Here is a 23,840-nt window from a genome sequence, read left to right as displayed (position 1 = left end):
CCAGAAGCTTCCCTTGTGCCCATTTACTCAAAAGTCCCCTTGTGCCATCCCCACTCCCCAGCCCCCAGGCATCCACTAATCTGCTATCTATAAATTTGCCTTTTCTGGACTTTTCATATAAATGGAACCATGTAGTATGTAGTTTTTTGTGTCTGGCTTCTTTCATTTAGCATAACGTGCTGATGTTCATCCATGTAGTGTGTGTCAGGAGTTGGTTCCTTTTAATTGCTGATAGTGTTCCATTGTGTGGATATATCATAATTTGTTTTTCTATTTAACTGTTAATGGGTTTTTGGATTGTTTCCAGATTTTGGCTACAGGTAAAGCTGCTAGGAACATTTGTGTATAAGTATTTAGATTGGGCGTATGTTTTAATTTCTCTTGGGTATATGTACCTGGAATGGCTAGATCAGATTGTAGGTGTATATATAACATTTTAAGATTTCCAGACAGTTGTTTCATTTTACATTCCTGTTAGTAATATGTGAAAGTTCCAGTTGCTCTACATTTTCACCAGCACTTGGTATGGTGAGTCTTCTTAATTTTAGACATTGTAGTAGGTGAGTAAAAGTATCTCATTGTAGTTTTGATTTGCATTTCCTTAATGACTAATGATGTTAAATGTCTTTTTATGTGCTTATTTGCTATTCATATTTTTTTGGTAAAGTGTTCATGTTTTTCCCTTTTTAAAAAAATTGTTTTTTTTTTTTTCCTTATATACATATTCTGCATAGAAGTCATTTATCAGATATGTGATTTGCAGATATTCTCTCTCAATCTTTGGCTTATCTTTTCATTCTCCTAGCAGTGTCTTTCGAAGAGCAGACATTAATTTTGATGATATTCAGTGCATCAGTTTTTTAAATGGATCATGCTTTTGGTGTTGGATCTAAGAAATATTTTCTCCTGTTTTCTTCTAAAAGTTTTGTAGTTTTAGGTTTTAAATTTAGGTCTAGAATTTTTTTTGTACATGGTAGGAGCTGTGGATGGAAGGGTTTTGTTTTGTTTTGTTTATTGGCATACAACTATCCAATTGTGCTAGCATCATATTTTTACCATCCTTTCTCCACTGAATTGCTTTTCACCTTTATTGGAAATCAGTTAACTATATATTTATGAATCTGTTTCTGGACTCTACTTGGTTCCATTGATTTATTTGTTTATATTGACATTAATACCACACTGTCTTGATAGCTTTGTAATAAGTTTTTAAATTGGATAATGCAAACTTTACAACTTTGTATTTTGTTATCAAAATTGTTTTGGCTATTCTAGGTCCTTTGTATCTTTATTTAAATTTTAGACTCTTGTTAATTTCTTTTAAAAAAGGATTTTGATTGGGATTATGTTGGGCCGTAGATCAGTTTGGGGAGAATCGATGATAATAATAGTCTACTGATTCACAAGCATAGTTTATCTTACTATTTATTTAAGTCATCTCTAATTTCTGTCAGCAGCGTGTTGTAGTTTTTAGAGGACGGATCTTGCTCATCTTTTGTCATATTTATCCCTAAGTATTTCATATTTTTGATGCTATTATAATTGGTATTTTTAAAAATTCAATTTTTATTTGTTATTAGTATATAGAAATACAATTATTTTTATATATCAATCTTGTATCCTGAAACCTTGCTAAACTCACTTATTCATTCTGGTGGCTTAATTCTAAGTTGGCAGGGTTTTTGTTGTTGTTGTTCTGTTTATTGCTTCAATACTTTAAAGATATTGTGACAATGTCTTTTAGCTTGTGTTGTTTCTGTTGAGAAATCTGCTGTATTTTTATATTTGTTCTTCTACACATAATGTGTCTTTTTTTGCCGACTACTCTTAAGATTTTCTCTTTATCTTTGTTTTAAGCAGTTTGATTATATTTTTCCTTGGAGTGGTTTTATTTATGTTTCTTGTGCTTGGAGCTTGTTGAACTTCTCAAATCTTAGTTCAAATGTGGTTTTATAGTTTTCATCAAATTTGAAAATTACTGACCATTATTTCTTCAAATATTTTTCTGTTCCCCTACTCCTTTAAGAAATCCAATTAGAAGCATATTTGGCCACTCAAATTTGTCCTAGAATTTGCTTTGCTCATTTTTTTCAGTCTTTTAACTCTATGGTTTCATTTTGAATAATTTCTATTGTTTTCAAGTTTACTAATCTTTTCTTCTGCAATTAAATCTCTACAGTGTATTTTTCATCTTATACATTGTAATATTCATCTCCAGAAGCTTGATTTGGGTCTTTTTTTTTTTTTTAACATACCTTCCATGTCTCCACTTAAAATATGCAGTCTTTCCGATAGCTTCATGACCATATGAAATACAATCATAATAATTATTTTAATATCCTTACCTACTAGTTCTATCATCAGTTATTTCTGGGTCAGATTTATCTGTCTGTCGGTCCATCTGTCTGCCTGTCCAGTTATTTGTTATTTCTGGGTCAATTTATTTATTTATTTGTTTGTTTATCTGTCTATCTGTCTATTTTATTTGGATTTTTTTAGAGAATTTTATGAGAATTTACTTGAGCCAAACTCATGATGTATGCCAGGGAGGCAAGATCTCAAATGCTCCAGAGAATACTAGTTTTGCAGCTTCTTTTATGCGTTTAAAATTAAGGAGGAAATACAAAGGAAGACTATATGGAAGTTGGGGAAAGCAAGGTAGGGATTGGATTATAAGGTAGTTAACACAGTTTTAAATAACTGATATTTTTCCTCATTAGAGGAATTATTTTCCTACTTCTTTGCATGTCTGATCATTTTTAATTGGTTACCAGACACTGTAAATTTTTCCTAGTTGGGTGCTAGATATATTGTATAGGTATTCTTGAAATTTGTTCTGGGATATAGCTAAATTATTTGAGAACCACATGATTCTTTTGTGTTTTTTAAAGTTTTGTTAGGTAGGCCCAGAGCTCCATTTAGTGTAGGGTTAATTCTTATATTCTACTGAGGTAAGACCTTTATTAATGCTCTGATGCCCCATGAATTATGAAGTTGTCTGTCCTGGCTTTTTGGAATAAGTATTATTCCTAGCTCATGTGAACTCTGGGTATTGTACCCTGTAATTATTTTGAGTTGCTCTTTCCCTGAGCTTGGGTAGTTTCCACACACGTTTGAGATGACCAGTACTCAGTTGAATACTATAGGGGCATCCCCTGCAGATCTTTGAGTTCAGTCTTTTTGCAGCTCTCTCCTATCCCAGACTTCTAGCTACATCTCTCCAACTCAGAGCGACTGCAAGTTTCTATCTGGATTTCCTCTTCCTGTACTGTGGCCTAGAAACTTTCTTTAGACACTAAGCTGGGACAACTGTAGGGCTTGTCTTACTTGTTTTTCATTTCCTAAGAATTACTCTTCTTTATTGCCTGATGTCAGTGTCTTAAGTCCTATTGTTTCATATAGTTTGTCTGTATTTCTAATTGTTTCAGATGGGATGATAAATCTGGTCCCTGTTACTCCATCTTGACTGGAAGCAGAAGTCCATGATGTTTTTGTCTCCGCCCTACCACCAACATTTGGCATTCATCTGCTTAACAACTATTTATTCTTCAAGACTCACGCCAGGCTTCACTTCTTTTAGGAAGCCTTCTCTGATATTCACTTCCCCAGATTGGGTCCAGATGCTCTCCTAAGTGTTGTGCGATAGCCTAAATTCTATCATTCTCTTTTCAGTGTGAAAACATGGTACTTGTTCAAATTCAGTCCTTCCAAATATATCCTTGATCTTGTCTCCTTGCCTCTTCTATTACTCTCACATTGTTCTTGCTTTTTTTTCATCCAGAAATATGAAGGGCAGTCTACACTTGCTTTCCCTTCTTTGTTCACTTGTATTTAATCCTCAGTCTTGTGAAATTTAGTTTCCAAGGGGCTCCTGCTGGGGTCACCAGTAACCTCACAATTGTCAAGTGTAATGTATTCTTTTGAGTCCTTACCTGATTGAACCTCTCTGCATTATCTCATACAGGTTGCAGTTGTCCCTTCTTTTTTGTTAGAGCATCTTACTGGTTTTTTCTTTCTCTCTGACCATATCCTTTTAGTCAGTTTTGTGGGTCATTTCATCTGCTCACATCATAAACATTGATATCTCTACATATTCTATTTTTGAGCCTCTGTTCCCTTTATTTACATGTTCTTCTTGAGCAAGCTCATTTACTCCTATTGCTTTAGTTACTATCTTTGGAACTTGATTCCAAGTCTGGATCTCTATTTGAATTTCCCAGAGGTACTTCAGATTCATTATGTCTAAAACATAACTTACATGCTATTTCTTAAAGCTGCTCCTTTGTAGCTGATCTTAGTTTCTGACATTGCTATAGTTAGTCTCTCAAGCAAGAAACATGGGAGTCATCTTAAATTCTTTTCCCCAAGCCCTAGATGCGTTTCAGCTTCACAAATATTAGATCCTTAATATTTTAAAATCCATCCCTCAGGGGGGAGTTTTTGGTAATGGTGGTAGAGTAAAGTGGTCTCCTGAACCCTCCCACAGATAATTATAAAATATGTAAAACATGTATTTAAAGAAACTGGAAAGGGTCCAAAAGCAGACAGAAGCTAGAGAAGAGTTTACTCTTGAAAAACAGCAACTGGAAATGGTAAGAATTGTGACTTGGCAGCTTTTTAAAATTTTTGCTTGAAGGCATTCACCAACCCCCACCACAGAGGAAAGTGGCAGTGGAAAGACCTCAGTCCTACTTTCTTACAGTGGCAAAGAACAGAGTCAAGTTAGAAAAACTACCTGGACATTTAAGGGGAGGGGCCCTTGAAAGTAAGAAAACCATAGAAGAGGATAAAACCCATAACCTGACTATAAACTCTACTAAAATCCATGGCTAAACCTCTGAACTACACCTACATGGGGAGATTCCATAGGGCCTTGTGAAAAAGCAGGCAGAAATCAGAGAAGCAGAGTTCTGTCTTTGAAAGACAGAACCTACACCAGGTGAGCTCTGTGAGTTCGTTGCCTTTTTAACTGAGTGCATTCTTCAACCATGTGTAGCTTAGGTGGCAAAAATCTGAAGTCTTATTGACTTGAGGTGTCAAGGGACAGAGTCTAAGACTGAAAAATTAGGGAATAATCTCCAGAATTAAAAAAGCACCGTGAAAGCAGGCCCCAAATCTGAGTATAACCTATGGTCAAATGTTTGGCTAGTCATCAGATTACACAAGAAGACCTGCAGGGGACCAGGCTAAAAAAGCAGCTGCAGGACTTACAGAGATATCAGTTGCTGCATATTGGCAGGGGAAGCAAAGTCTACAGTTTAAGTTCAGATAAGTTACTTGTCTACTAGAAAAAAAATACCCCCAAACAATCCCAAGGAAAACACAGTAGAATCCAGTATCACTACATGTATTAGATAGAATGTCCAGTATTCAAACGAAACTTGTTAGACATGAAAGGAACAGGAAAGGGTGACCTCCATACTCAGGGAGGTAAAAGCAGTCAGTGGAAACTGACTCCAGGTTGACTCAGATGTTGTTAGTAGTCAGAGACTTCAAAGTATGTTCAGAGAACTAAAGGAAATTAAAGGAAAATTATTTTAGTGAGTGAACAGTTAAAGAATTTCAAAGGACAAATGCAGTTTTTAAAATGGGAAGATAGAAATGAGAATTTCCACTTATGACATCATAAAGGGGTCTATAATTTTCTCATTGTAAAAAAAAAAGTATGAAACTGGCCACTAGAATTATAATAGAGGCAGAAGCAAGTTGAGAAGTGGTTACTCTTGAAATGTGTTTATTCTTTATTCCTGGTAATGCTTTGAGCAAGTACAGTGGGAGTCTGTAGTCCTCTTGAGGCTTTTCCCATCTGTTCTTACCTTCATCACCTCAGCTCAGGTGATGAAGAAATGTGGTTTTATGTGTGTGGCTGGACATGAAAAGGAGCAAATTTTCTGCCAGAGGGAATGGATTTTACTTGGTGCAGAGGGTGAAAATTTATAGCTTTGCCAACTAAAAGTGGCACACTTGGTTGGGAATGAATGGAGAGAATCCACAATTTTGCTAGCCTGAGGTTGCAGTGCCTGCTAGGGTGAGTGGTAGACCTGCTAGAAACTTAATGGGAAGATCCTGAAAATAAGAGAGCCATAGAAGAGCTAAAATAAGCTCTCTGCATATCCCTGGCTGATTGAGAAATTATCTGCATGTGCACATAGAAGAGCTAAAATAAGCTCTCTGCATATCCCTGGCTGATTGAGAAATTATCTGCATGTGCAAGAGACACCCAAGAGAGCCTGGTAAAAAGTAAAAGTCAGGGGAGACTTAAGAATTGGCTGAAACTTTGAATGCATGCCTTGAGCAGTACAGAGATGGACTGGCAGAGGGTGAAACTTTATGAGCTTGAGGGGTTTGAGTGACCTCTGCCCAAACTGGGACTACTAAACTATACAGGTACAAGAGTGATACCTAGGAACCCAGACTAAAATAAAAATAAGAAAAGAACTGAGTAGAGACATCAGTGGCAACATGTTGTGTGTGTGTGTATGTGTGTGTATCAGATTCTTTAGTTTGAGAACAGGGAAGTTACTAAAAACAACAGCCCATTAGAAAAATAAAACAATTTAGAGTTGCTGCAGTATAGTATCAAAAATTTCCAGTTTTCAGCCAGATGTTATGAGATATACTAACAAGTATCAGGAAAGTGTGACCCATGCTCAGGGGAAAAAATAAAAAACAGAAATTAATTCTGCGTGCACTCACCTTTCAGATTTAGCAAATACTTCAAAGCAGCTGTTAAAAATATGCTTAAAAAATTAAAGGAGTCTTATGTTCAAAGGTTTAATGAAAAATGAGAAGACAATTATACAACAAATAGTGGCTCTAACCACTTTTATTTAGCATTGTACTGGAGGTCCTAGCCAATGTGATAATGCAAGAAAAATAAATTAAAGGAATACAGATCAGAAATGAAGAAGGAAAACTACCTTTATTCACAGATGATATAATCATGTACCTAGAAAATTCCAAGGGATGTACATAAAAGCTACTTGGATTATTAAGTGAATTTGGCAAGGTTGCAGGATATAAGATCAATATAGAAAAAACAGTCGTATTTATTATCAATGAATAACTGGGAATTAAAGGTTTAAAAAATGTATTATAGCATTCAAAAACATTAAATACTTAGAGATAATTTTTATTTTTATTTTTTTAATTGTTTATTGGGGTAACATTGGTTAACACAATTATATAATTTTCAGATGTACATTATAATTTGATGTCTGTATATTCTATTGTGTTTTACCACCCAAAGTCCAATTTCCTTCAGCTGCCATATATTTGATCCCCTTTACCCACTTCACCCTACTCCTACCCCCCTATATTTGAACCCATTTACCCCATCTAACTCTCCCCTCCTTCCCTACCCCATTACCCTATGGTAACCAATAGTTCGTTGTCCATGTCCATAAGTCTCTTTGTTTGTCCTGTTTATTTGTTGCTTTTAGGTTTATATCCCACATATAAGCGATATCATGTGATTTTCAACTTTTTCTGTCTGGCTTATTTCGCTTAGCACGATTATCTCAAGGTCCATCCATGTTGTCACAAATGGCAGTATTTCATCTGTTCTTATGGCTGAGTAATATTCCATTGTATATGTGTACCACAGCTTCTTTAGCCACTCATCTATTGTAGGACATTGCGGTTGCATCCTGGCCACTGTGAATAATGTTGCTATGAACATTGGTGTGCAAGCATCTTTTCGGATATGGGTTTTCAAATCTTTGGGGTAAATAGCCAGTAGGGGGATTGCTGGATCATATGGTAGATAAATTCTTAGTTTTTTATGGGACCTCCATACTGTTTTCCATAGTGGCTGTACCAATTTGCATCCCACCAGCAGTTTATGAAGGCTCCTTTTTCTCTGCGTCCTCTCCAACATTTGTTATTACTTGTCCTGTTGATTATAGCTATTCTAACAGGTGTGAGATGGTATCTGATTGTGGTTTTGATTTGCGTTTTCTTAATAGCTAGTGATATTGAGTATCTTTTCATATATTTGTTGGCCTTTTGTATGTCCTCTAGGGAGAAGTGTCTGTTTAGGTTTTGATGGGATCATTTGTGTTTTGTTGTTGTTGTTATCAAGTTGTATGAGTTCTTTTATATTCTGGATATTAGGGCCTTATCAGAGACGTTGCATGCAAATATATTTTCCCATTCTGATGGTCGTCTCTTTACTTTATTGACAGTTTCTTTTGCCAAGTAGAAGCTTTTTAGTTTGATGTAGTCCCATTCATTTATTTTCGTTTTTACTTCCCTTGCCTTTGAGGTCAAATTCATAAAATCCTCTTTAAGTTCAAGGTCCTTGAGTTTAGTTCCTATGTTTTCTTCTATGTATTTTATTGTTTCAGATCTTATATTCAGGTACTTAGGGATAAATTTAACAAAATATGTGTAAGAGCTATATATAGAAAACTCTAAAACATTGCTGATAAAAAATAAAGAACTAAATAAATGGTCAAAGATACCATTGTAATGGATTGAATGGTGCCCTCTGCCCCCATGATGTCCACCTGGAAACTCAGGGTAAGACCTTATTTAGGAATTGGGTCTTTGCAGGTATAATTAGTTAGGATCTTGAGATGAAATCATCCTTATTTAGGGTGGGCCCTAAATTCAATGCCTGGTGTCTTTATAAGAAAAGGAAGAGAGTGATTTGGACCCACAAAGGCACAAGAAAGAAGGTCATATGAAGATGGAGACAAAGACTGGAGTTATCTCGACACAAGCCAAGGAATGCCAAGAGCCTCTGGAAGCTGGAAGAGGCAACGGAGGCTTTTATCCAAAGACCTGAAGAAGGAATGTGGCTGTGCCAGTACCTTGATTTTGTATTTCTGGGCTATAGAACTGTGAGAGGATAAATTTCTGTTGTTTTAAGTTACCAAGTTTCTGGTAATTTTTTATGGCAGCTGTAGGAAATTAATACAACCATGTTCATGGATTGGGTCTTAGAATAATCAAAACAATTTTGAAAATGAACAACAAATTTGGAAGACATAAACTGTTTAAGAGTTACTGTACAGCTACAGTAATCAAAGCAGTGGTATTAGTGTAAAGATAGATTAATTCAATGAAACAGGACAGAGTCCAGAAATAGACTCAACACAAATATGGTCAGTTGATGTTCCAAGCCAATTTAGTGGGGGAAAGGATACTGTTTTTAAGAATGATGTTAGAACAGTTCGATATTGATAAGGAAAATTGTGAACCTTGATCCTTACCTCACACCATACAGAAATATTAGCTCAAAATGGATCATTGACCTAAAATTTAAGAGCGAAAACTATAAAACTTGTAGAAGAAAATGCTGGAGAATAATTTTTTTGTGATCTTGTTGCTGAATGAATGAATGAATGAATGAGTCACTGAAAACATGAAACAGAACAAATTGATAAACTGGAGCCCACTAAAGTGACAGACTTTTGCTATTAAAAGATGCCATCTAGAAAGATGAAAAGTCAAGCTACAGACTGGGAAAACATATTTTCAAGTTTAATACTTAACAAAGGACTTATTTCTAGAATATATAAAGACCTCTTATAACTGAGATAGAAAACTAATATTAAAGCAAAGAAGTTGTCTACCAAAGAAGTTGTACAGATGTCTCTTAAGTACATGAAAAGATGGTCAACATCATTAATTATTAGAAAAATGCAAATTAAAAACCACAATAAGGTGTTGCTACGCACCTCGATAATGGCTAAAATTAAAAAGGCTACGTACAACAAATTCTTGCAAGGTTGTAGAACAACTTGAATGCTCACACTTGTGGTTGGACTATATAATGACATAACAACTTTGGAAAATGGTTTGGTGGTTTCTTAAAAACCCGAGGATACATCTTCCATATGACCAGGCATTCTACTACTCATATTTACCCAAGAGAAATGAAAGGATATGTTCATACAAAGACTTGTGGAAGAATATTTATAACAGCTCAATTTGTAATAGCCCCAAACTGGAATCAACCCCAATCTTCATCTGTTGGTGAATGAATAAACAAAATGTGGCATAGTCATACAACAGAACGCTACCTACCAGGCAATCATAAGGAAAGAACTATTAATACACACAGCAGCATGGATGAATAGCAGAATAATTTTGCTAGGTGAAAGAAGCTAGACCAAAAAAGAGTACATACTTGTGACTCCCTTTACATAAAATTCTAAGAAATGCAAACTATAGTGATAAGAAGTGGAGCAGTAGTTGCTTGGTGAGCAGGGTGGGAGGAGAAGGGGTTACAAAGGAACATGGGGAATCTTTGGACCTGCTGGACGTTGTCATCCTCTTGACTGTGGTGATGGTTTCATAGAGGTACACATACGTCAAAATTTATCAAATTATACACTAAGTATATTCAGTTTATTGTATATCGATTGTACTTTCATAAAATTGTTAAAAAAATGAACAAAGATGTGAATAAACTTAACCAAAGAAAATATATGACTGGCCAGTAAACACATTAAAAGATGTTCAGCCTCATTAGTTACCAGAAAAATGCAAATTAAATCACAGTGAGATACCATTCAAGTAACAAGAAATAAAAAGATCAAGAATACCAAGTATTGCCTATGACCATGCCACCGTGAATGTGCCCGATATCATCTGATCTTGGAAGCTAAGCAGGGTCGGGCCTGGTTAGTACTTGGATGGGAGACCACGTAGGAATACTGGGTGCTGTAGGCGTAAAAAAAAAAAAAAATACTAAGTATTGGTGAAGTTGTGGAGCAACCGGAACTCTCATACATTGCTGGTAGAAATGCAAAATGGTACAGTCACTTTGGATAATAGTTCATAGTTTCTTATAAAGTTAAGCATACAGTTATATATAACTAGCAATAAATACTTCTAAGTATTTACTCAAGATAAATGAAAATATATGTTCACAGAAACATTTGTATTCAAACATATATAGCAGCTTATAAGAGCTTAGAAAACTGAAAACAATTTAAATATCAATGATGAATGGATAAATAAAATTTGGTATATTTCTATAATGGTATACTACTCGGTAATAAAAAAGAATGAACTACTGAATCATGGCTGAATCTTAAAAACATTATGTTGTGTGAAAACAGCCAGAAACAAAAATATTATGTATAAGATCCTTATATTTGAAATAGAAGAAAGCCCAAACCAACTAATGGTGACAGAAGACAAATCAGTAGTTTCTTGGACCTGAGGTTGGAGGCAGGAATTTGCTGCAAAGGGGCATAAACTAATTTTGGGGGGCTAATAGAAATGTTCTCTCTCTTGATTGTGGTTATGTGGATGTATATACTTATCAAAACTCATTGACCTATACACTTTAAATGTGTGCAGTTCATTTTTTGTAAAGTATAGTTCAATTAAGTTGATTGAAAACAAACCAACCCATATCACCAGCTTTGTTTAGCCACTCATCATTTCTCATTTGGATGAATACAGTACCCTCCTAAACGATGTTCTTGCTGTCTTCTTCCTTCTTCAAGCTCATACACTAGATAGTAACTTGAATTATCCATTTAAAACAGAAACCTGACCTTGTCACTTCCTAGCGTACAACCATTGATTGCTTACCATTACCTGGCTCCTTAAAGTAGTGTATACTGTCTTCTTTACTCTGGCCATTGACTGTCTTTCCAGCTCATCTTTCATTACTTCCTGCCTCTTACTTTGATTATGATTCTCAGTTCCCAACACATGCTATGTTAATCTCATTTCTACACTCAACTCTCCCCTTAGCCTTTTGTCTAGTAAACTGTTTACCCTTTAAAAATCACCTCTGGACTCTCCTCCTTCGAAAAGCCTTTATTTAAACTATCCTTCACATGCACCCTTTCTCCAAGAGAGAGAAGTTAAATACTCTCAGGGTTTCTTTGATTCATCATAACTTTCCTAGTTATTTCAACATTTTGGATTATTATGTTTTAAGACTTCTCCCCCCCCCCACTAGAATGTACACTTGTTGAGCACAGCGATTATTTTTATATATGTATATATATTTCGTATCCAGAAGGCTCGTTTTGTAATAGGTGCTTAATAAGTATTTGTAGGAAAATTGAATATAAATGTTGAGATTGTTACTATTTTAAGCAGAACTGTCGGCAGAGAAAGAAAGATTGGGAAGATTTATATCAACATAATACCAGTTTGAGTAGTAAGATTAGTTTCTTTCACATTTTTGACAGTTTTGCATTAAAACATTTAATGTGCAATTACTTCATGTGATATAACCTAAAAAACTGACTTTATAACTTTTGTCTACTTAATTGAATTTTTGCATTTCTTTAGGTCCGCAAGGAAGTCACAATTTCCAGCCCCTTAACCACAAATCTGACTGAGGAGACTGCTGTTTGGTCAAATAATGTATCAGTCCAACCTGAGGTGTCAGAAGATCCAGGTACTACGCCTAGCACTCAGCAAGTAAAAAACCCTGGGAAAATCCAAGTTGCTGCCCCTCTGCCAGTGGCTCCCTCCAACAGTTATGCTACCCCCATCCCCCAGGCCTCTTTCCAGAGCACCTCAGCACCAAACCCAGGTGAGGCCCTTTGCTTCTGCCCGTGGAGATAGGATGGGAAAGTAGAACATTTAATCAAAGTGTTCCCTTTTAATGGAAAGAAAGGAGGGATGCATTACTTTTAATACTGTAGGTTAAGAGAAAAAATAATCCTATTTATGTCCCTGTAATCATAGGATTTGGGGCTCTCGAACCTTTTCTCAACAGGCCCGAGCCTATGGGAATTTATGAGGCTCATTTCCCCCAAGCCAGATTCCACTGGGACTTACGAGCACGAGATTCAATTAAGCAGTGTTCAAGGAATCAAGCAAACAGAGGCCACTGGGAAGAAAGAGTTGGATCTGTGCACCTGTTTGCCTTCTGAACAGCTAGTTGTAGATCAGATATTTGTCTCTCTGATTTTGACAGCGTCTTTAGTTTTCAGAGCAACCCATAGAAAGATTTATACACAGAATGTTGCCTTAAGTTTCATGAGTGCCATTCTAAGGTATTAGGAGGCAATGGTTAATCAAGGAAACTAGTTGATCTTCATTCCCCGGAAAACTCAACAGGGTGAAGAAAAGCCACTCAAAATGATTTTTGCCAAGTTTTAATTTCCTAGGGCCTCCTTTGGTGGTAATATAGCATGAAATTTTAGGGTTTCATTCCTATGGCACTAAAGTAATTTTTTTTAAATTCAGAATGCCTGTAATTTTTGGTGTAATCATGAAGGGTTTGAGTTGCACTGTATTTTTGTCCATTATACTTTATCTGAGTATAGTGGTTTCTTTCTTCTCCTCCTCCTCCTCCTCTCTTTTTTTTTGAAAGTCACTTCAGAGAATTCTTATTTCACCTCCTGGGGTTTCTAAATGGTAAAGCTTCCATAATGGATGTTTTTATTTCTCTCCAAGTACAATGTCCCAAGCAGACAGGTAAATCTCAAATTTCATATTTGTCTAGGAAGCCCATCTCACCGCCTAGTCTTGAAATATGGGTGGACCAGGCAGTTGTTTGCTTTAAGCTCTGTAGTTCCCAGGTCTCATAACAAATGAACAATTATTGTTAGAGAAAAGATTTATATAACCAGTGGTTCTCAACAACCTGCAAACATTTTTGGTTGTTATAGCTAAGGAGGAGGGGTGCTACTGACATCTAGTGGGTAGAGGCCAAGGATACTGCTAGACATCTTAGAGAACACAGGACAGTTTCCCTGACACAAAGAATTATCTGCTCCAAAGTGCCAAGGTTGAGAAACCCTAACATGTATGAACTCGCTGGTGAATAGTATACAGACAGTATATAGCTATTAGCTGATGTGGTATTCCAAAAAACGCTAAAGTAGTTCAAGAAGTAGGTCAGTTTGAATGGAAATGATCTGGGAAGATTTCTTGGAGAGAAGACTGGCTATGAGCTAGAAACAAAGCAGAGTCCCCAGGAGTAGACCATGGCTTCTATGGAACAGAAGAGGAAAAATTAATAAAACTAGAGGCAGAATTACATAGGAAGGGTGATGATAATAGTTCTCTCACACAAGGTGAGGAGTTTGGCCTTAAACATGGTATGTGTATGTGTGGTGGGTGTGTCTTGAGTAGGAGAGTAACATGGTGGGCGAGGATTTTAGAAAAACTAATGATGGTGGGTGTTTTAGGAAGACAGAATGGATTAGAGTGGGGAGAGCTAGCAGATGGAAGAACAATTAAGATCCTTGGAATAATGTAAGTCTATGGTTGTAACAACTGGAATAGAAAGAAATTAACACTGGCCTTGTGATCAATACTTGCCTTTTCTTCTAGGAACTTTATGTCTGGTTTTTTTTTATTAGAAAGTTATTTATCAGCAAAAAGATGATCCTTGAAACAGTCGAACTCTGTTTATTGAGCTCTGTGGAAAGTACTGTATAAAAAAGGCTTAAGGATCAACAGTAGTTAAAATACAGTGGAGAAAAGTCAGAAAAGAAGAAAAGTAGAATAATATGGTGTTATGATAACCAAGAGTTTTGAGATGGAGGCAGTTAGCAGTATTAGATGCCACAGAGGGAAGTAGGAGGGCAGAGAAACAGTTATTCGATTTGCTAAGCAGCAGTTTGTTAATGACCTCTAAAAGGTTCTTTTCAGTGGAAAAGTGGGGGCAGGATCAAACTTCAGGGGATTACAGTGGATAAGTAATGAGGAAATAAAGGCAGTAGCTGAATATTGTTAATAAAAGAAATTTGACCACAAAAAGGAGGAGAGAAATGAGATAGTTTGGATTTCATTCCTTAACTCTTACATACTTTTTTTTGGTTTCCAGTTATAAAGGAACTGGTGGTATCTGCTGGAGAGAGTGTTCAGATTACTCTGCCTAAGAATGAAGTTCAATTAAATGCATATGTTCTCCAAGAACCACTTGAAGGTAAAACATCCCCTTCCATTTGGATAATGTTTTAATTTATAATGATAAACACATACCTTGATTCATTTACTCATTGCAACAATCCTGTGAGAATAAGTATAGCGAGTACACGCACAAATATTAATGTGATATGAGAGGCAATATGATATAATATTTGAGATCCTGGCTTTGACATCAAGTCTGGGTTCAAATCTCAACTCAGCCAGTCATTAGCTGAATGATTTTAAGCAAATTATTTAACTTCTCTAAGTTTCCATTTCTTTTTCAGTTAAATAAGGATAATAATTCCTACTTTAAGGGCAAAATGAAATGGTATATAAGATACGTACTTCAGGCCCTAGCATATAACTGATGCTCACTGAATGTAGGTTGTATTATTTGCATTTAAAGGTGGAAGAAACTGAGACTCAGGTTGACCTCTTTATTTTAGCCAAACATCTAGTAAATAGCAGTTATAAAACTTGTAGAGAAGTTATTCATGGCTATTGTTACTATAAATTTGTTACTTAAAAGACAGGCCCAATGTGATACACAAAATGCAGATTCATTCAATATATAAATTAGGGGGTGATTATTTAATAAAACTTCTGTAATGTGAGCTTTTTTTTTCACCTTTGAAATATATATTAATATACCAAAGTTTGACTTATAAGTCTAAGACTATCTATGATACGAAGTGAAGCATACCTTGATGGAAAATGATTGTATTATGTTTATATTATTCTCAATTATAAGGTTAGTCGAGTAGAATGCCATACTCTATTCAGGATGGGGTACTTCCATTTTAGGCAAACGTGTTTCCAATACAATGTTTCTGTTTTCTGGACCTAATACCAAATCGTGTATTTATGCAAAAAGTACTTTTCCAGAACCTAAATGCCCTCTTTGTTCTATATTTCTGCCCTCAAATTGAGTTTTCTTTATCAGTTCATTCCACCATCCTCTAGAGAAGCTGGTGTAAGATAAGGTGAATAGATTTGGTGGCCGCTGAAGACAGAAGTGAGGAAAGAACCGCCTCGAGCGGCGTTTGCTTTCACTCTTCTGTGAAAGCTATGCTGAGCTGTACTGTATTTTCTTTTCTAACCCCTATTTGCATATACATTTTTTGTGAGTTAATAATCATCTTGTACATCAGTGTTCCAAACACATCAGTTCAGAAATAGATTCTTTTTAATTCTCCTCTCCCCAAGTCAGATACATAACGATGGATGGTTTCAAACTTTTGAAGGTTGAGGAGGATGAGGCAGGGCCAGCTCTGCCTGCTTTTCCGCCCCCTCACCTCCAGTGGCCACCCCTGAAGCACCTCTCAGGAGCCCTCTGGGGTTTGGAAGTGGTTTGAAAACCACTTCCCGAAAGCATGAAAACCAGCATTCTGTCTAACAGACCTATACTTAGTCGTTCCCACCCTTGGATAAAGTTCTGGCTGTAAGACATTCATCCCCTGAGCTTGTCTGTCCCAGGAATATTGTCCTTTTTTGAAATTTGTGTTGTTAGCCTTAGATATTATAAAATTGTCAGTTCCCAAACTGATGTGTGTCTGTCGTCTGTGTGGAAACAATTTCCAGCTACAGCTGGAAGAGATGTCATCTCTTAGCACCCATCCTACTTCTCTGCTGCTGCTTTCCTGCTCTGGACCTAACTTTTACATATACATTTGTGAAAGCTGCCTGGGGCTGACAATTGGACAGAAGAAGACTAGTATTTTGGAGAGGAAAGAAGAGTAATAGTTCTTATATCTCAGGCCTATAAAAGAAATTCAGGTCTTAAAGATGAAGGCTATCTTGGAATTAGGTTCTATGTGTTAATTTTAACTTTTAAGCTCATGAAAGAAGAAAACAATGACCATTCTCTGCTAAGCATTTGAGATTTCTTATTTTTTCTTTTGGGTAGTAAATTAAACTGACCCTCCCTACCAGATCCCATTCTTTTCTAGCCAGACATACATTTTGTTCCCCCTGCAAAAAATTTAAGACCACTTTTATTGGGGAGGGATTCCATTTACAGAATTCTGTCTTTGCCTTACCCAGTCATATAGTCTGAGCTACAAATGAGGACCATTTAATGCTTCATTTGATCTTAATTAATTTCAGTGGGGCCTGTTTTAAGTGGGCCATCCTCAGCCATCTTCTGCAGTATGTTATTTAGCTCAGCAGGAATGAAGTAGCTCTTTTAACTCACCAGGGTGTGATGACCTCAGTGAGACAGCATTGTTAGCATTCTGTAAAAAGCTATTTTTGAACCATGTTATTTAGAACTCATTGCTGTTCTTTGTTGGAAAAAGAAGTTTTGCAAGAATATGGCCTTTGTTCCCAGTGAGTTCATCTATTGTGGTAGTTAGGGCATGCATTTTCACTGGGATGTCACACCATGAGAAACTTGGTATTTTGAGGGACGACCAGTCCTGAGCAGGACGGGTCTTGGGACAGGATGAGCATTGTTGGGAGAGAGTGGAAGAAGCCCTGGCTGCCTCAGTCAGCAGAACCCACCCTTTCTTTCAACAGAATGTTTGGTTTCCCTGTAGGCTTTGGGGTGAGATCTTAAAAAGTAAGGCCTTGTCAAGATTTAGAAGAGATTCGTTGTTGGCAGGCTGTGTGGCTGCCCTCTTTGTGTGTAGGTGCGTGTTTTGATGATTTTTGTAACTGTCCTTCTATAGGAGAAACCTACACCTACGACTGGCAGCTGATTACTCATCCTAAAGACTACAGTGGAGAAATGGAAGGGAAACATTCTCGGATCCTCAAACTGTCAAAGGTGAATTTGCCTCCTGTCATTTGCAGGGCTGGGGTAGAGGTGTTGACCATTGCTTCAAATTTATAATATAGAATTTTCTGTCCACACTTAAGTTAGGAACAGTCTTTCAGAAGTGAATCCTCCAAAAGTCTTGACTGGCTGACATCCAGTATTTGTTAGTGTATAATTCTAAAATTTTCATTTATGATGAGAAGACTGTATAAACATGGTGGTGATAGCTGAAAATATATAGTAAACAACTTTTAAGAATAATATAAGAATTTTAGAATTTGGGAAATAAGCTAGGTTATTTGTAGCAACATGACTGTGTAAAATGTCTCAGTCTTTTTTGAGATTCAGTGTAGTTATTAAGAGCCATAAAAATGTTCATATTCTTTGGTCAAGCAATTAACTTCCCTCCCTCCCTCCCTCTCTTCCTTCCTTCCTTCCTTCCATCCACCTGTCCATCCTTCTTTCTTTTCTTCCTTTTTTCCTACCTTCCTTCCTTCCCTTCAACAACTGTTTACTATACTCTAGTTTATGGCAGGTATTGGGGATTTACTGGTGAGTTAATCATAATCTTAGCATTCAAGGACAAAAGAGTCTAGTAAGTGATACTGGCTGGAAGCAGGTAATTTTAACATGGGATGCACTAGATCAGTGCCAGTGGGTATTGAAGACCCGGGGAGTTAGAGTGGATTTCTTAGAGTTTGCCTAGTTGGGTCATGAAAGGTGACTAACTTACTGGGTAGAGGGTAGAGCAATAATATCCTCAGTAGGTAAAGCAATAGTAGTCATATATGGTTCAGCCTGACTAGAGCCTACAGTGTGAGAAGAGCAATGGCTAGAGTAAGTTCGAGAGATGTAGGGGTCAGATTGCACAGACTCTTTATAAGGAATTTGACTCTTATCCATAGGGAAAATGGAAACTTTGAAAGGTGTTAAGCAGGTGAAAGACTTATTCAGATTTTCAGGTTAGAAACATCACCCTGACTGCAGACTGGAGGAGATGAGACTCAAACTAGGGAGAGCAATGAGGTCTCTGTTGACAAATGTAGATGTGAGATGATAATAGCCTGAGTAAAACAAACTAAAAACCACCTATTGAGCTCATACCATGTGCTAGAAACTTGGCTAATTGTTTTTTTAAAATGTCAGGGTTGTTTTTTTTCATACTATATATACATAATTTTTTTTTAACATTTTTAAAATTTTTCCCCTCTCCCCTCCCTTCTGTTAACCACTAGTCCATTGTCCATGTCCATGAGTCTCTGTTTGTCCTGTTCATTTGTTGCTTTTAGGTTTATATCCCATATATGTGATATTATGTGATTTTCAACCTTTTCTGCCTGGCTTATTTCACTTAGTATGATTATTTCAAGGTCCATCCATGTTGTCACAAATGGCAGTATATCATTTCTTCTTATGGCTGAGTAATATTCCATATGTACCACAGCTTCTTTAGCCAGTCATCTATCGTAGGACATTTTGGTTGCTTCCATGTCCCAGCCACTGTGAATAATGCTGCTATGAACATCGGTGTGCAAATATTTTTTTGGATATGGGTTTTCAAGTCTTTGGGGTAAATACTCAATAGAGGGATTGCTGGATCAAATGGTAGATCAATTCTTAGTTTCAGAAGTGAATTCTTATTTTCCATAGTAACTATATCAATTTGCAGTCCCACCAGCAGTGTATGAGGATTTGTTTTTTTCCACATCCTCTCCAACATTTGTTGTACTTGTCCTGTTGATTATAGCCATTCTAACAGGTGTGAGATGATAGATCATTGTGGTTTTGATTTGCATTTCCCTAATAGCTAGTGATGTTGAGCATCTTTTCATATATTTGTTGGCCATTTGTATGTCTTCTGGGGAAAAGTGTTGAGGTCCTCTGCCCATTTTTTGATTGGATCATTTGTTTTTTGTTATCAAGTCGTATGAGTTCTTTGTATATTTTCGATATGAGGCCCTTATCAGAGGTGTTGCTTGCAAATATATTTTCCCATTCAGATGGTTGTCTCTTTACCTTGTTGATGCTTTCTTTTGCTGAGCAGAAGCTTTTTAGTTTAATGTAGTCCCATTTATTTATTTTTGCTCTTAGTTCCCTTGCCTTTGAGGTCAAATTCATAAAATCCTCTTTAAGTGCTAATCGTTTTATGCAGTTATTTAATCTTCATAACAATCCCAAGATACAGATATTAGTATCTGTTTTACAAATGACAAACTAAACATTGGAAAAATAAAGTGGTTTGGCCAAATTTCACAAAGCTATTAAGTGGTAGACTTGAACTGGAACTTTCTGTCTCTAAAGCCTATGCTTTTAATAACTTTGCTATGATGAAAGGTTAAAAACTAATGTGATGTTTATAAAAACAAACAACAACAAAAAAAAACAAAGGTGATAGCAGTGTGAATGGAGAGAAGTGAGTGGATTTCAGAAATGGAGGTTGACTTGATAAGGCTTAGTTATCAATTAATTGGGTAGAGGTGTTTAGGAAGGGAAGTCTAGGATAATTCTAGCCTTTTGGCTTAGGCACTAGGTGGGTGTTGCTGCAGCAGTGCTGACATTCACAGAAATGAGCAGGTTTGGGGTAGGTTTGTAGATGATTAATTCATTTTCAGATAGAGTGAGTTTGAGGTACTATGAAACATTTGAGTGGAAGTGTCCAGTAAGTAGCTGGGGATCAGGATACGAGTCTGGGCTAGCGGTAAATTTGCACATCAAACTCTAAGAGATGACAATTGAAGCCACGGTAATAGATACCATCAAGAGAGAGTGTGTAGAGTGAGGAAATAAATGGGTTGTGATTGAAATTCTGGGGAACATTGTCACTAAAAGTATAGAAGGAAGAGGAAATGAGTGGGAAGGCGAGTGAAAGCCAAGGAAAAGAGAGCATTACAAGAAGGAAGTGGGCAAATACACTACATGTAGTCAGTTAGCACACAAAAAAGATAATTGAAAAGAAAGAAAAAAACCCATTTGCCCGAAAGGTGTTCATCATAGCTTTAGTTACAATAGTGAAAATTTGGGAACAACACGAATAGCCAACAATATGGAATGCTTATGTGAATTATGGCACATGTATTCATATACTATTCCACAATCATTAAAATGACTATTAAAGACTATTATTAATGGAGAAAGTGTTCACGCTAAATGAATGGAAGAAAGAACAATAAAAAGTTTGATACACACTTTGATTTTAGCTAGACCCTGTATACCACTGACAGACGAGCTCCTTGAAGGCAGAGAGCTTATCTTATTCATCTCTAAACCCCAAGCCTAGGACAACGACCAGTACATAACTGGTTCTCAGTAAATGTTTGCTGAACGGTTGAACTGTTTAAAACTATTTTTTTTGTGTGTAGTTAATGACTGGGAGGAAATAAGAGAAATACGATTAAATAATTGATGTGTTAGGACCGTGGGATTTGGGTAATTTTTTTCTTTTATATTATGTTTATACAGTTAGTGGAACTCAGAAGGGAAACATATTCAGATATTTGGGAGCCATTTGGTATTTTTACAAAATGTTTTTCTTTGCAGAGATGATTGTTTTAATTTCATAACTCTGTAAAGTATGATAGTTGGGCCCTTAATGTTCTTTTTAAAAGGAAATGGGAGTACAGAGATATTGAAATCCCTTCTGTTCTTCTAGAGTCAGCTAGTAATAAGATTCCCATAAAAAGCTATGGTTTTTTAGTTTATAATTCATTGTTTCATCTCTCCAGCTAGTTTACTTTCTCCACTTTGGAAACAGCGCAAGATGAGAGAGTGCAATAATCAGCCTGGGAAAGTTCACATATATGTGCGATGTTAAGTGTAATTGCTGCTCTTCGTGGTTGTCTAAAAGATCTTCTGTCCTTTCTGCAGCTCACTCCGGGCTTGTATGAATTCAAAGTGATTGTAGGTGGTCAGAGTAGCCATGGGGAAGGCTATGTGAACGTGACAGTAAAACCAGGTATGTGTTTCCCAGCCCTGACTGTGTCTGTTGCTCCCTCTGCAGGACCCCCAAAGAGAGAGATTTGACATTAAGGGTTTTTAATTCCCATTCTTTTTTTTTGTAATCTATTTATTGGACAATTCCTAATTCAGTGTAGTAAAAGGTTAGGGTAACAAAGTATGTACTTTGGCTCTAGTTAGAACACTTGGCTGGGCAGGGAAACATTAGTCACATGGCCCACAGTGCAGCATGGCCTGTCTACCTGGAACTACTTCTCCAAGTGGGTTATGCTGAGAGAGGACCATGTGTTGTCATTAAGAGACACAAGAAAACCAGGGGAAACATGTAGAAGGAGAACCAGCCAAGCCGCTGGCCCTTTCTGATCTCTTTCCAGAAATGTGGGCCTTTGCACATAGACTTCCTCACTGAAACCCTGCCAGTCCTCTTTCACCTTGGACACCAAATTCCATCATACTTTTTAAGTGATCCGGCATCAGTAGATTACAGTGCGGTAGCAAGGTATCTTATTTTGCATTTTCAGAGACATTTGGGGGGAAGTTGGCAAGTGGCACATACATTGGTACAAATTCTGAATACTGCTTTCTGTCTTTGTTGGTCATAGATTTTCTTTTCATTTTTTGAACCTTTTAGCCAAGGTAATCTTTTCTCCTTAAAAATGCATTTAGCATAAAGACCATCCAATCAGTTCTCAAAGAAAAGCCCACTGGGGTCACAGTTACTTGGGTGGACTGGAGTGGTTTATGACCTTCCATCCATCACTCTGGCCTAGTCACCTCACATGCAAACAGCTCATGGATGGTTGCAAAATCACCCGTTGTCTTTTCAGCACAGTCTTGTGCTGAGAGATAGCTTGCTTGCCAAGGCCTTTATTGCGCAAAGCTTATTTGTGGTCCACTTCTAGTCAGCTTGCCTGGAAGCAGTCACTTGCTGCTTTAGTACTCTTCATGAGCTTCATAGGTAGCACGTGAGCATTGCATGGTCTTAGGAATAGTCAGGTTTGGAAAAGGCTTTCACAGGCGTCTTACATGATAATGCCAACCTGGTCTTGTGACTTTCACATTTGGTGATGCTACAGCCATCAACTATGTAATGGAAACATAAGCCACCCAGGAATGGTCTGCTCCTCCTATAATTTCCAAAGCACTTCTTTTAATTGCCTCGGGGTCATTTTCTTTCAGAGCCCCGTAAAAATCGGCCTCCTGTTGCCATTGTGTCACCACAGTTCCAGGAGATTTCTCTGCCAACCACTTCTACAGTCATTGATGGCAGCCGTGAGTACTTATCTAGCATGATATTTTAGACGAGCGTTCACTGTGTACTCTGGTGGAAGACTTGGGCCGACTGTGTGTGCGTTCTGTTTAGGCTTCTTGACCGTGTTATGGGAAGAGCAACCACTTGAAGTAACTAATTAGGAAATAAAAACCACCCAGGCCCTATTTAAAACTCTCATGCAGCTTGTTTCAAATAAGATTTCTATTCTGAGATAGTAAGAAAGTGGGATTATACATGTAGTTAGCATTATTTTCGTTGAAACTTTCTGGTTTTCAAATTTTCTTAGATGGAGTTGCCATTCTCAGTTATGGAAAAAAGCTCTTTTCCTATCGTGGCAAGTAACTGAGAGTCTTAACTAAGGAGCTCTCACCCAGGCATCACCACCTAACGAGATTCCTATCAGCCTTCTCCTGGAGAGACTCACAGAATGTACTCCACGCCCCTGCCTGGGCTCACTAACATTTCACCCTTCAGAGTAGTGTTACCTGAGGGGTGACATGAGAGGATTTCTGAGTCTTTGCCTTTGATCCTGGCCAGTGTGTGCAGGAGGTTTCAGGCCTGCCATCTCACCAGTATTTGCTTGGAGATGCATTAAGGCCCTGTTACCCTGTCTTGGCATCAGCAGTGGTTTTTGGCAGAGGCAATCACTGCTGTAGGAGAGGAATCTCTCACAAGGTTAATAAACATTTCATGTAGGCGGTTCTGACAAGAAGAGGAGGGTAGAAGAATAGCAGGCCAAGAGGGAAGAGACAGAACAGAAAAAAGCACTTGTGAGAGTGATAGCAAAGGTTAACGTAGTACTGTTTTATATTTTTGAATAGGTCAAAGTTAAAAAATATGTGAAAGTATGCAGTGAAAAGAATCATTACTATCCCTTCTGCTATCTAGTTTTCTCTCAATCGATGATATTTATGTATTTTTCCAGAGATATTATGCATATATAAGAAAATATATAGTCTTTATGATAAAACATTATACACACTTATGTACAGTGTTTGTTCCTGT

At 37.0% G+C, this 23,840-nt stretch overlaps 1 protein-coding gene and 1 pseudogene across 5 annotated transcripts in view; both read left to right on the top strand.

Moving 5' to 3' along the window:
- The window catches only part of KIAA0319L (KIAA0319 like), an 85,682-nt gene that overhangs the window by 36,612 nt on the left and 25,230 nt on the right, over positions 1 to 23,840 (top strand). For 4 of the 5 annotated variants that reach the window (XM_016147269.2, XM_016147270.2, XM_016147268.2 and 1 more), the window contains exons 4-8: positions 12,271 to 12,517; positions 14,765 to 14,866; positions 17,520 to 17,617; positions 21,473 to 21,560; positions 22,742 to 22,834. In XM_016147269.2, the coding sequence (XP_016002755.2) occupies positions 12,271 to 12,517; positions 14,765 to 14,866; positions 17,520 to 17,617; positions 21,473 to 21,560; positions 22,742 to 22,834 (628 nt within the window). The remainder of the gene's footprint in view (positions 1 to 12,270; positions 12,518 to 14,764; positions 14,867 to 17,519; positions 17,618 to 21,472; positions 21,561 to 22,741; positions 22,835 to 23,840) is intronic. The other variant, XM_016147271.2, reaches the window with a different exon arrangement.
- Positions 10,565 to 10,683, top strand: LOC118606726 (annotated as a pseudogene).

This window comes from Rousettus aegyptiacus, unplaced genomic scaffold, assembly GCF_014176215.1.
Source record: "Rousettus aegyptiacus isolate mRouAeg1 unplaced genomic scaffold, mRouAeg1.p scaffold_m13_p_1, whole genome shotgun sequence".
Taxonomy (NCBI): domain Eukaryota; kingdom Metazoa; phylum Chordata; class Mammalia; order Chiroptera; family Pteropodidae; genus Rousettus; species Rousettus aegyptiacus.
This window is presented reverse-complemented; position numbering and strand designations above follow the sequence as displayed.